The 13,829-nt window shown below is 39.3% G+C and overlaps 1 protein-coding gene across 2 annotated transcripts in view; it reads right to left on the bottom strand.

Moving 5' to 3' along the window:
- Positions 1-9,911, bottom strand: part of rnf43 (ring finger protein 43) — a 101,991-nt gene extending 92,080 nt beyond the window's left edge. The window contains exon 1 of one of the 2 annotated variants that reach the window (XM_083531839.1): positions 8,457-9,911. In XM_083531839.1, the coding sequence (XP_083387965.1) occupies positions 8,457-8,672 (216 nt within the window). In that variant the 5' untranslated portion in view covers positions 8,673-9,911. The remainder of the gene's footprint in view (positions 1-8,456) is intronic. The other variant, XM_083531838.1, reaches the window with a different exon arrangement.
- Between the last annotated feature and the right edge of the window lie 3,918 nt (positions 9,912-13,829).

Raw genomic sequence — 13,829 nt, 5'->3', positions numbered from 1 at the left:
ACTAGCTACTAGTTTATTATTTTTTTAAGTAGAACTATATATTGCCAAAAGTATTGGGTCACCTGACCTCTCCTGCTATATGTGGTTCTTTTCCAAACTGTTACCACAAAGCTGGAAGCACTCAAATGTATAAGATGTCTTAAGATGCCCTATTATAAAATTTTGCATTCACTTGAACTTGGAAACCCAAACCTGTTCCAGCATGGCAATGCCCCTGTGCACAATGTGAGCTCTTTGAACATCTGGTTTACATGCTTTGGAGAGGAAGACCTGCTATAGAGCTCCGATCTCATCCCTACTGAACACCTTTGAGATTAATTGGAACGCTGTCTTCACCCCAGGCCTTTCGTAACACCCTTGTGGCTGATGAACACAAATATCCATAAGCGCACTCTAAAATCTAGTGGACCAGCTACCCAGAAGAGTGGAGGGAATTATAAGAGCAAATTGGGACTAAATGTGGAATGCAACGATCAAAAATCTCATACCATACTTATGGCCAGGTGACCCAATACTTTTGCCAATATAGCGTATATGCCCTTTACTTTCTCGCTTTTGGAAGGTACACGTAATTCCCCTATCCTATAACCTTTAATGACAAATGTCTTTTAAGTAAAGCTAGCTGTGATTATTCATATCAAACAGTGAACAGTACAAACATTCTGAATCCCATAAACACCAAAGAATGAGAAATTTCTTTAAAATATTGATTTGTTCCACAAAATATGAAAAAAAGTGTTAATAGGTCATCATAACTAACTAGAATATAGACGTGTAGTGTTTATAAGAAGGAGGAGTATGAAATTTGGTTTTGGCTTTATTTTGTGGCGTTGGAAATAACCATACTAAAACGAGGGGTGTGACATCTGACCTCAATGATGTCATTAAGTTGTAAAGAAATATGAAGTAGTAGAAATAACAGCATGGGAAGAAGAGCTGATTGTTATTCAGAGCACACGATTACATTAAATGTGCTGATTCTAATCTGCTATAGAAAATACAATGGATTAACAATAAACACATTTTGTAAGAAAAAAGAAAAAAAAGAAACAATAGACTGGTGATGGAATAAAGGTTCATTATCTGCTATGCCACGTTGTTATATGGCTGTTTTTGGACATTAAACAAAAATATAACCACTGTAATTAATGAAAAAATAACGCTAGCAACAGGTACTGTGTCAGAAACATAAAACATATTGAGACCATGACGAACAGGAAAACAACCATTTTTATGGTGGCATCATACCATTACTGACTGTTTTCCTATAAAAGTTTTTTATGGATTGTTTTATTCCTAATATAAATGCAACTGTATCCTAGTTTAATAGCTAAGCTGCATTACTCCTAGCTCACTGAAATATTTTTATTTTATACAATGCGATATTGCGTTGTTTTTGGCAAATTTTCATTACTGACTACTGAATTTATTTAGCTAATGTTAGCAAAGATCTAGAGATTATCTATGTGCTGCATTCATGACAAAATAGTAACGGTGAAATTTCAAACATTCGGAAGTCAAAAAATTCAATCTGAACAGTGCTCTACAATTTTTAAATGTCAGCAAAAAATTGCATTTAAAAAAATATATGAATTAAAGAAAATGTTATTCAATTTTGCAAGAATTTTGTTAAAATTTCATACTTTCGTGTTTTTTAGATTTTAGATTTTCTTCCGAAAAAATAAACATAAAAAAATCCACACAGACCCAAACCAGTGCTACGTAGTTCCATATCATATTTATGCATTAGGTAACCTGCTAGTTAGCTAAAAAACTAACTAGCAGGATTGGTGTCTGGGTTGTTTTTTGTATAATATTACTAGTGGGATTCTAAAAGAGACATCCCACTGACCCACTGGTGAGCCCTGATTATTATTGGATTCAATGCCAAGCCCTTGCTAATGACTAGTCAGTGCTTATTGTGGTAAGCCAAGTTAGCATTTAGCGCCTGTTTGTTTTGAGGTCTATGCTTGCTCCACCTGGGCAGTGTGACGCTGATATGCAGGTAACAGATGGTTGATTCCCATCATCTCTATGGGAACAGGTGCAGATCTGTCTCTCTGTGCTGAACAATTGTATTGTATGCTAACCATTATTCCAGTATTGCCGTTTGATATCACGCAAAGCCTGCAATGTGAAACGTTTAACAAAATCAGATCTGACAAATCGTACTAGTCATATGATTTATGGCGTACTGAAACTATCTCAGATGTCCCAGTTCAGCTTCTGTGGCTGTTTTGAGGAAACCACTGAACTGGCATGATTCAACGAACATAATCATTTTGGTCAAAATAATGAAGGCCAATCTTTATCCATAGCAAAACATCCTAAACCAAAAGGTTTAGGAAAGGGTTTTATTAATAAATTGGAAGGCATATCGAAATACGCAGCACTATAATTTGCAGTGAAGCCGCTTTTTTGAAAACAAAAACGAAGAGATGGAAATCCTGGGCAAATACTTGGAGGGTGGTTTTGGTATTTGCTGTTACTAAACACATCTTTGACAATATCTGTAAAGATATCAGGTCATGAAGTCACGGTTAGATAAGTTGTAGTCGAACATCTTCCCAGAAGAGTGGAGGTTATTATAACAACAAACAGGGGCTAAATGGGAAATGGGATGCTCAGAAAGCATATGCGAATATTATGGTCAGGTGTCCACAAAAATATCTGTCTATATAATGTAAATATGCATTAAAAATGAATATATTGATCTGAAAATGTAATACAGTACATTTAACATTAAATCAGACACTAATCAGAGATGGAAAATGCTCTACAGTCAACTCCCGATAATTCGTGGTTCGAAACTTGCGGCTCAGAAAATGTGCGTGTTCACATTTGGAACCTAATTACAGCAAGTCGCGGATTATAGTAAAATTCACAGGAATCCACAGCGGGACCGAATGTTCAGGAACGTTAGGAATAAAATTTTAAACTGTGTATTTGGTCAAATACTGTACACTTTACGTTTATAAAGTGACATAATGTCTAGATGAATTCACTAAGGTACCATAGGGGCTGCGGGGTGCGTCCAAAATTCGCAGATTTTCTGAACTCGTATCGTAATGAGTTCCAAGGGACCACTGCATTTAAAATCTGTTTGAAAAATACCTGCAATATCTCACAGAATATCATGATATTACAATCTTTTTGTATTTTCCAGCTCTACTACACACATCTTCAAGCACACACAAACAAGTCGGGTTCAAGGAGAAGGCTAGCAATAATGCTTTTCCCATACCAATGTACTAACAGTCTTCACTAGGGACTACCGGTCTAACAGGAAGAAGCCCTACATCAACAAATGTGTGTGTGTGTGTGTGTGTGTGTGTGTGTGTGTGTGTGTGTGTGTCTTTGGCTTGTATGAAGATGTGCCCGAAGTGCTTGCTATTTATGAGTCTGGACGGCGGTCCAGTATTTTGTATAGCGGCTTTTCCTGCGTACAGAATCTCATTGTGATCATGTTTGTTGTGTATATCACTGAGTGACATGGTTGATGGAAGGCTGCTTTCCTAAACCCTGCAGCAGAACACGTTGCGTAACCTCTCCACTGCCAGACGAGGCATCTCTCAGTTTCTCTAATGACTAAACAAGAGACCAGGAGGCTACCTTAAAAGCTTTGCCATGTTTCCCCCTGTCCATACTGCAACACACACGACCCTGTTTCCGTCACTCAATCTCAGATAGCTTTCACATGCTCGTTCCCGTGATGCCGAAGGTCCCTCGGCATGTGTAACCATACTCCAAAACCCCAAGATGAACACACAGGACGGAAGCAGGACAGATGCAGGAATCTGCACTATGCGGCTTGTCCGTTTAAGGTATTCAACTTATTGGAAGCTTGATTAACAGCTCTCTTGGACTTATTAATACCGCCAATACGTGATTTCAGAGAGCGACTGTTTGACATCCTGCAGTCTGGGACATGTTTTTTTAATAATTTATAAATTAACTAGAAGGGTACCTTGTGGGAGGTAATTATTAAATGCTAATGCTTGCATTGTAGAAATTTGGGACAGTCAATTGATCAACTGTACAAAGATCCAAAACTATAAGAGGTCCAAGCACCAGGGGGACAAGGATCATATTTAATTAAAATAAATTGCTCATGGTGGTGTGTTTGCCATACAACCGCCTAAAATAGAGTTTAACATAAAACCTAAGCAGGCCCTGAGCGGCAGGGAGGGGCAGAGAGGCTGTTAGGCCTGTTATCAGTTTCCAAGGGGGGAAATACAGACAGGAAGCTCATCTGAATCAAGGGAGGGGAGCACTATCGGAAGTGTCGAGTAAACACAGCTATCCTTTTTAATCATCCAGACTCACGGTTTTTAAACTTGAGATGCTTTCATCTCGCCCCTTTGCCCCGACACATCCAATATCTCAACCTCCACCGAGTGGAGAGACAGTGGTATGTACTCCAGAGAGAGAGAGAGAGAGAGAGAGAGAGAGAGAGAGAGAGAGAGAGAGAGAGAGAGAGAGAGAGAGAGAGAAAGAGAGAGAGAGACTAAAATGGATAAATGGAAGCTATAATCAGACAATCAAACTAAACTTTGGGCAGCCACAGTGTTGAAAGAGTTGGCTAAGTCGCAGAAGATTTACAGGGCAAATGAGAGTATCTGAGAATAGTTTTCCTCCTTTTAAAAACACTTACCATTGCTCTTCCTAAGAAAAATAAAAACCTGCTCCAGGATTAGTTCACATGAACAGACCTAATTATCCCTATTACAAAAGACTGAGTGACCTTTGGCTTTTTTAAGTAAGACCCCTCAATAGTAAAATGAGTGTTAAAAAAATAATCCATAAGAAACTCAGATGAGAAAGTGAGCCTTTTTTTTGAATGACTTGGCTTCTTATAATTGAGCCAAGGATGGGATTAACTTCAAAAGGTGCGGTGGGCAAAACCTCAAACTTGCCCTCTTATCATCCCCCCCTTCACTGCCCATGCTTAAGCAACAGCTGCCTTTCCCCTCAAGTTCAAAGCCATCCCAGAATGCACTGCGATGGCCCTGCTTCACTATAGTGGGACGGATGTGGAGGCTGCCAAGGCATCTGGCCTTTTCAAAGGTATGGGCGCAGGACCAAAGAGCTCGAGATACTGATATTAGATGAGGAGAGGGGGCACGGCGAGAGCCATAATCCCTCGGCAAAGCACTTGGCAGAGCGTCTGATATCTCGAAAATGACCTTAACGTGGTGCATGGAAGGAATGACTGGAGCATGAGTTATGGCATAAAGAAGTTATTGTTGACTACAATGCTCAGGGCTCACATGGCCAGTACATCTATATCATGGATGCCTGTATGTCAATATTTTTAACCTCTTCTTCATTGTAGGCTTTATAGTTTTGCCATTAAGATGTTCAGAAACAGGATAGAGCTTAAAAAAACTAATTCATAGAAATATACTTTTTGGGTAATAAAATAATTATGACATAAAATCAAATATATATAAAATAAAATTATATAGTAACTGGCAGGTTCAATATGACCTGGTTTGCAATTAATCCTAGTCTAGTTTTTATAACCAAAATGCATAGCAAACATTAAAAAACTGCCATGCTAATATGCAAATAGCCTTATGCCCTGCAAAGGCATTAACTATGCAACTTCATGGCCTAAATAAAAGAGAGCTAGACAGATGCATGAACATTGTCTTGCTATGTGTGTTGCTGTTATCATTAGTTTACAAAGCTTGTTTTACCAACGTTGTCTTTTTTCTTAGCAAAGTGTACAACTTTAACTGCATTATATAGGCATGCTTTTGACTGATCGCATTTATAGCATTTGGCAGATGCCGACTTACAGCAACTTAGGGTTAACTAGGGTTAAGGGCCTTGAGTATGGGCCCAGGAGTGACAGCTTAGTCTGGCTTAATGATCTTTGGATCAAAAGTCAAATACCTTAACCACTAAGCTACCACCTCAGAGTCAATTTCCCCGCAAGTTAAAAATCTGCATTGAACCAAGCTGATAAAAATGCGGCTTGTTACATTTCCAACAACAGTTGGATTCACAAACATTTGGAAGTCCCCAGGCCTTAAAGAACCCTTAAACAATATCAAGATTATGAAATACTGCAAAGTTACTACATTTACATTTGTGGTGTTTGGCAGATGCCATATGATGCCAGAGTGACTTGAATGTACAGGGATATGGTAGCTCAGTGGCTAAGGCTCTGGATCACTGATTGTAAGGTCAGGGGTTCAAGCCCTGGTAATAAAATAAAAATAAGCTGTCACTTTTGGGGCCCCTCAGCAAGGCCCTTAGTACTTCAGGAGCATTGTATCATCCCTGACATCAGCTCCTAACATCACTGGGATGTACAAAGAAAGTGTTTCACTGTGCTGTAGAGAACAAGTATAAATCACCAGTCTTTCCTTCTTTTTTATGCAGCTGAGGGTTAAGGGCCTTACTCAAGAGCCCAGGAATGGCAAGCAAGTTTGTGCTGGGTTTTGAACTGACTACCTTTAGATCAGAAGTTCAAAATCTAAACCACTGAGCTACCATTTCCCTGCTAATGAAAGGCTAGCTTGAATTTATGAGAATTTACAACAAGCCAAATATAAAAGCGAACTAAAATGGAGAAACGTCCTGGAGGACCAAACTGCCGGTAGCTCCATGTCTTACTTGTAAACCGAGCATGTTTTTTGATCTTCACAACAATAAAAAAAAACAACTCCTGTCTATTAATATCCAGCATTCACAAAGCAAAGTACACAATACATACTGGATCTAATTCCATTCAGGAACAAAAGCTTTCCAGAGCTGCAACACCCCCAACTAAATGAAACGCTTCCATTATCATCATGTGCGATCTTTTTTATGTTCCCCCCCTCCCTCATTCACACTATTATCCGCTAGCATAACGGAGAGGAATCGGTGTCCCTGAGAGACTAACTAAAGCTTAGAATAACATCTTAAGAGTGATTGTGATGGAATCGCGCTTATGGAGATCAAAGCCGGACTTAGATGTGTAATTACTGGTGGTTATGAAAACTGGCTGTCATCTTTCTGCTACGGATGAGCATGTAGAATTCAGAGTAGCCTGAGGACAGTAAGGCAGCAGACACGCCTAAAAAACTTTGAAAAAGAGAGCATGCACGAGAGAACAACAGACAAACACCGTGATGTGTATAGAAAGAAGTTTTGGGGGATTTTTTTTTTAATTAGCATTTTTTCTCGGATTTTCTTTCTAAATACAATGAAATATGATATCATGCGATATATATATATATATATATATATATATATATATATATATATATATATATATGTATAAATATACGATGAAATAAGTCAGCTACACATCTACACCTTGCTACATTTCAAGGCAAAATAACACCACAACGAGGCCATGTGGATGAGACGGGATGATGTATTTCTTTCTTCTCCCTGCCTCTATCCCCTCGAGGAAAGCAGCATAAAGCCTGAGCACCCCTGCAACTCGGACCTGTTGCAACAGGCCGGCACAGCAACAAAGAGAATCTCGCACAGTACAACACACTCTTTGTGTTGGCGAGAGAGTATCTTACTTATGAGTGGGTTATCTACACACACAATCCTATTTATACACAAAGCCAACTGTTTTTGCCTAATAAAAAGAAGCGGGCTTGTCACAGGTAAAGATTCCAAACACACTGTGGCCTTCACTTGTAAAAAAAAAAAAAAAAACATCCAGTGGGAAGAAAAGTTCCTCAATATGTTCATGGATTGAATGCAATTTCCTGAAGGATGGGACAAATGATTATTTACTGCGCCAAGATTTCAAACTTCTTATTTTTATAACTCAGACATTGCCTAAGAGCTCAGGCCCAAGCATTTCAAAAACTACAAATCTCTCACCTCTACCAAAACCTGGATTGAGCACCTGGCACAATTACAAAAAAGACAAATTCAGTTTTCACACCATAGCTCTTGTCAACAAAACAACCGGAAGAGCTCTCATAAGGGGCGGTGGGGGGGTGGGGTGGGGATTGTGGAACGGATTCTGGTGCGTGTCATCATCTCTTTGGCATGATGGATTCAACACCTCTTTTTAACAAGGTAATTGACAGTCATAATTAAAAGCGCTCGCCTGAGATTTGAAAGGCGTGTGTGGGATGATTGTGGTTAAGGATACGCCACCTCGCTCACCTGCTCACGACGTTTCTGCCAACACATGGAGCACCGAATGTGGCTTAGACAGGGATCTTGTCCAAACAAGATCGCTCTGAGTGATGTTGAAGCACAACATGTCAGGCAGGCTGATGCCTGTGACCGCCCGGTTTTATATCTCTGTACGAGAGCTGCAACATCAGCATGAGATCATTGTTTTAATACATCACAAGTGCTGAGGTTGAGGGAGAGTTCAGAAATTCCAGAAGAAACATGATGCATGTCAATTAGTTCGCAGCAACGTGTGAAACACACACACAAAAAAATTGGGGACATTCTGTATTTTTTTTTTCTTCACCTACCTGCATGAGTTTACCCTCAGCGATTCCGCTGCTGCTTCCAGCAAACACCCCTTCCAGGGTGATGGGCCTGACCGTGGCTTTGGGGTTGAGAAGCGTGACCTTGATGAGGGCGCGGGTCGCCTCCACCTCCAGGCCCGCATGGCCCAGCGCCACCTGCAGGGCAGCCGTGATCAGCCACGGCCAAAGCCCGGCCAGGCGCTGTGCGGCGAGCCTCATTGACCCAGCTGCAGCTTCGGGGCCCAGGCACGCATAATGCACTGTTCAAAACCACTGGCGCACCAAGAAAACTTCCAGGGTCCGTCTGGTTGTGTCAACGCGGTCGAACTCGAGATTTAAATCTACTTCCTTGATGGATTTTTCAATTAATACCAGTGGTCCACATAGGCCCGGAGACATGTGCTTGGGAAAGGCAAATCCTTCAGTAATGACAGCTCTCTAAAGAGCTCAAGAAAAGCAGTGATCATTGTTGGAAACAAAATGCCTCAGATGTGACCTCACTTACAGTGGAACATGAAGGCTAATTAAAATCCCACTAATTAGTGTTGGATGTCCTGTGCAGAGTGTGGGTAAGACAGCATGAAGGCACTGACTGGAGCAGGACCCCTAACGTGTGCAACTGTCCCAGTCATACGAGATGCTGTCATGCAATTCAGTTCAGAAGGAAAACCAGGCACCACATTTCAGGCAGCCAGAAAGGTTTGTAACTCTCCGTCCTAAACATGCGCTTAGAGATCTCCATTGGATGGTTTTACATTTCGGCTGTTACGCATTCCCTTTAAAAACAAAACAAACAAAAAATATAAACAAAATAAACAAAAATAAATAAATAAACAGGTGGCCCGATCAGAACTCGGTTACCGGACAAATCTCCAAAGCTGCGTCACGCAAAACGGACGCACGACGTGAACATGAACGCGTGACCTTCTTGCGGATTTTTACGCGCTCCGTTACCCCGCCGGTTCCGATTCGCAACAATCGGACAGTGTAAATATGTTTTTCCTTTATTCTTTCCCCCTTTAGTTTTAGTCCTGCTGAACGAATCGCTCTAATCAGGTGCGATTCCTTACAAGCCGATCCTAGATCTCGGTTCTCCGCATGTTCCTCCAGCCGTCATATTAAACCTGTTCGGTTTTCGACAGATTACAAAAAAAATCCTTGCGCACAAATCCGAGATATTTCCACAAGTCGCAGAGTGAACTTGTCTCCGTCAACACGCGGTCGGAAAGTTGTTCGGCGTTAATGCGCGTCCGAGGCGCACGGACACGGCTGCGGGGCGCGTGGAAAAACAAGCTAAAAAAGTGTGTGTTGAAGCGAGTTTCCCTCCCTGAGGATCTCATGGAGCAATGCTACCTGTTGCTCACTGGCCGTGTGTGTGTGTGTGTGTGCGTGTGTGTGTGTGTGTGTGTGTGTGTGTTTGAGAGAGAGAGCGTGAGTGTGTGCGAGGGTGGAGCAGAAAGCAATACTAAACAGCAGCTCTGACGACGCGCGGCGCCCTTCAGCGGACACATGGAGATACAACTTAGATCAGACCAACATGGGAATAAGATCAATAGCATAGTATCAATAAAAACAATAAAAAAAAAAAAAAGCACAGCAAGGAATGATAATAAAAAACATATTACATATGGATCATGTTGCGTATAAATGTATTATTCATAACTGTAACTATAAAAGAGTAGAAAAATATATGTCGCAGGGCATTAAATGTAACTAGAAATGGATTTAAAAAAAGCATAATCCAGACAGTTAAAGGCAACCAAAAATGGATAAAAAAAAACAATGTTCAAGGCCATTAAATGTAATTATAAATGAAATTTTTTTTTAAAGCATGTCAAGACCATTAAATGTAACAATTAATGAATAAAAAAAAGCAGGTTCCAGAGAATTAAATGCACAGTACAGTATCCAACAAAAGTAAATACACCCCTCACATTTTATCAACCATTTTATTACATGTTCTTAAAAGACAATACTGTAGAAAAACTTCCACCTTCCGCTTGAGGATGCCCCACAGTTACTCAATAGGGTTCAGGTCAAGCAGAAGAGGCTCCCTGCCATGTTGGTGTGGGTTGATGTGTTATTCCTTGCAGGATGCATTGTTACATTTAGATGCCCAGAGAATGAATGAATGAAAATTTATCTCTTTTGCCAAACATTGTGCATCATCTAATATATTGTACAATTAGAGCATAACACAGGTTTCTATCTTCTGTATTTGTGTATGTCCACAATTCGAAATGATGATCATGATGATCAGTAATTTCATTTAATTGTAAGTAAATATTTCAGAAAATAAATTATATATTCCTAAAGTTGTATAAACCTGATTTTGCCTAATTATGATTTTTCACTTTTTTATACTACACTGTATTCCACATACAGTATATCCATCACTTCTGGCGCCTCTCACTGCATCTCTCTAAGCACAGATAGAGCTGATTCTGGCATTTTATTTATTTCTTGTTTGGCCTTTGACTTATTTAAAATACTGTTTGCAAAGTAAATCATATACGGATTATAAATGTAATGTTGATTGTTTTGAAATGCAAGTGCACAGAGATCTATTCACCCTCTAGGATCTTTTACTCCTAACAGTCAGTACTTGTCCAAACCAGAGTGAAATGCAGTACATCACATGACTGGTTCACTTAGTAAAGATGTGTACATGTGAAAGAGTCTTTACAAAACATAAATCTGAATGGCCAAGGCAGAAAAAAAAGAGACAGTGAGCAATAAAGTTTGTAATATGAATACAGCCTTTGTCTTTGGGCAATTTTTATCAGCCTGGCGTCTTTAACAGCTCTGTGCGTGGATTGTATTACCCTCTATTTCTAGGTCATTGTGTACAAAAGTGTCTGCCGAGTAAATAAATGTAAATCTAAACCAGTACTTGTCTTTGGAAACAAATAAAACACATTAATGTTGTCAGAGTGTCTCATCAATGACTGTATAAATTATTCTGTTCGTATATTGTTTTACTTTTTTTCCTTTCTAGTCTATGCACCGTGTGTCCAGTATAGCTGCAATGTTTATAGATGAAAATAATTTCCAAATAAAACAAAGGAAAATAATAATTATAGAAAATGTATATATTATATTATATTATATTATATTATATTATATTATATTATATTATATTATATTATATTATATTATATTATATTATATTGTATTATATTATATTATATTATATTATATTATATTATATTATATTATATTGTATTATATTATATTATATTATATTGTATTATATTATATTATATTATATTATATTATATTATATTATATTATATTATATTATATTATAACAGCATGCCCTGTCATGTTTGATTCTGAACAAACCTGTACTTGCTTTGGAAATACATGAATAATAGGTATACTCAGTGGCGGGCGGTCAGGGCCAGCAAAGCCTTTTCTGCTGGCCTAAACACAATCAAAAGCACTGACCTATATTTCCAAAAGTTTATTCTCTTCATTTCGTGGTGTTTCTCTTGGCTGCACTGTTGTCCAATCAGATTTCAGCCTCTATGTGCTGCCATGCCAATCTAATATGCTCAGGGCCTTCAAAGTCTTTACTGATGGCCTTTTTTTTTTTTTTTTAACCATAGTCTCTATTATCAATGAAGAGAAATTGATTTGGTCTCAGACATTCTTAAAAATCCATTTTCAAGAAAAGCTAGACATTGTGAGAAGAGGTTGGCCAACGTTCTTGGCTAAAACACCGTTACTTCACACCTCTATACTAGGACGATTTCTCGACTGAATACACAGGACAGATTAAAGCGCTTTATGACTTACAATCTCTGAATGTTGTGAATGAAGCAAAACATTTTTATTGGAAAAGAATATGGAAGTTTAAGGGGAGAGATGATTCTGACAAAAGGAAAAATTCCAAAAAAGAGAACAGAGACATGAAGGGAAAAAATGCTACAGATGTGCTGGGTTCAAGTTCAAGAATGAGGAATGTCATGAGTGTAACAAAATCAGACATATCAGACCTGTCAAAAAAAAAAAAAAAGCAGCTAGACAGACACATATGTGGAAGCAGAGAGTTGTAATGAAACAAGGAGAATGAGTCATTTGGTGTATATGTAATGTGCACAACCTCTAATGGGAAGAAAGATATTATGGTGCAAAACAAGCATACAGGTAAAAGAATATTCAGCCCTGATGGGTCATAACTGGCTGGAGAAAATTCAGATAGATTAGCCAAACATTTTTATTGTGGAGAAACCTGAAGTGACCTCTGAACCTGCAGTTAAAGCGGTGTTGAACCGAGTGCATTTAAAGACTTTAAAGTAACTATCAGGGTTCATCCTGATGAAACACGATCTTTCAGAAAGCTAGACCTGTCCCTTATGCTTTACAAGAAATGGTGGAAAAGGAACTGGATAGACTGGAAAAAGCAGGCATAATATCCAAGATTGACAGAGGTGACTGGGCAGTGCCAAATGTAGTTGTGCCTAAAACAGATAAGTCCACCCGCATCTGAAGGGTCTATAAAGTCACTATTAACCAGAATCTGGGGAAGGAAACATATCTGCTACCCGGATTTGTTCGCCAAGTTGGCAGGTGGAACATTGTTTAGCAAACAGGACTTTGCGCATGCTTATTTGCAATTAAAACTGGACAGCACTCCGAGAAATGCCTCACCATTAACACTCACCAAGATCTGTACAGGCACTATTGTGAGTTATGGAGTGGCCAGTGCTCCTTCTTTTTTCCAGGCTGTCATGAATCAAATTATTCAAGGACTAGATAAGGTCACCTGTTTCCTGGATGACATCCTTGTCACTGCCTACTCAAAAGAGGAGCATATCAAGAGACTGTTCCAAGTGCTTACCAGACTGGAGTGTTATGGACTCAGAGTAAACCCTTCCAAGTGTCAGTTCATGCAAAGTAGGGTTAAGTATTTGGGGCACCGCATCTCTAAAGAGGGTCTTCACCCTACTAAAGAAAAGGTAGCCATGATTGTTAATGCTTTAAACCCAAACAGTGCCACTGAGCTGCGATCCTATGGGTTTTTGAGGTGACAGCTATTACTCAGTAGCACAGTGCTGGTGTATTATTATAGCAATCGACCCCTGAAATTAGCAAGTGATGCCTCACCTTATGGGGTGGGAGCTGTGATCTTACACATTATGCACAATGTAGAGTAGCGTCCCAAAGCATTAGCATCTTGCACATTGACTAAGACTGATTAAAAGTATGCTCAAATAGAACGGGAAGCTTTGGCCATCATCTTTGTGGTAAGAAGGTTCCATAAATATATTTATAGATAAACGTTCACACTCATCACTGACCACATTCTCGGACCGAAGGAAGCAATACCAACTTTGGCAGCTGTTAGAATGCAAAGATGGGCATTAGTGC

The sequence above is a fragment of the Silurus aristotelis genome (assembly GCF_946808225.1).
Source record: "Silurus aristotelis genome assembly, chromosome: 26".
Taxonomy (NCBI): Eukaryota; Metazoa; Chordata; class Actinopteri; order Siluriformes; family Siluridae; genus Silurus; species Silurus aristotelis.
This window is presented reverse-complemented; position numbering and strand designations above follow the sequence as displayed.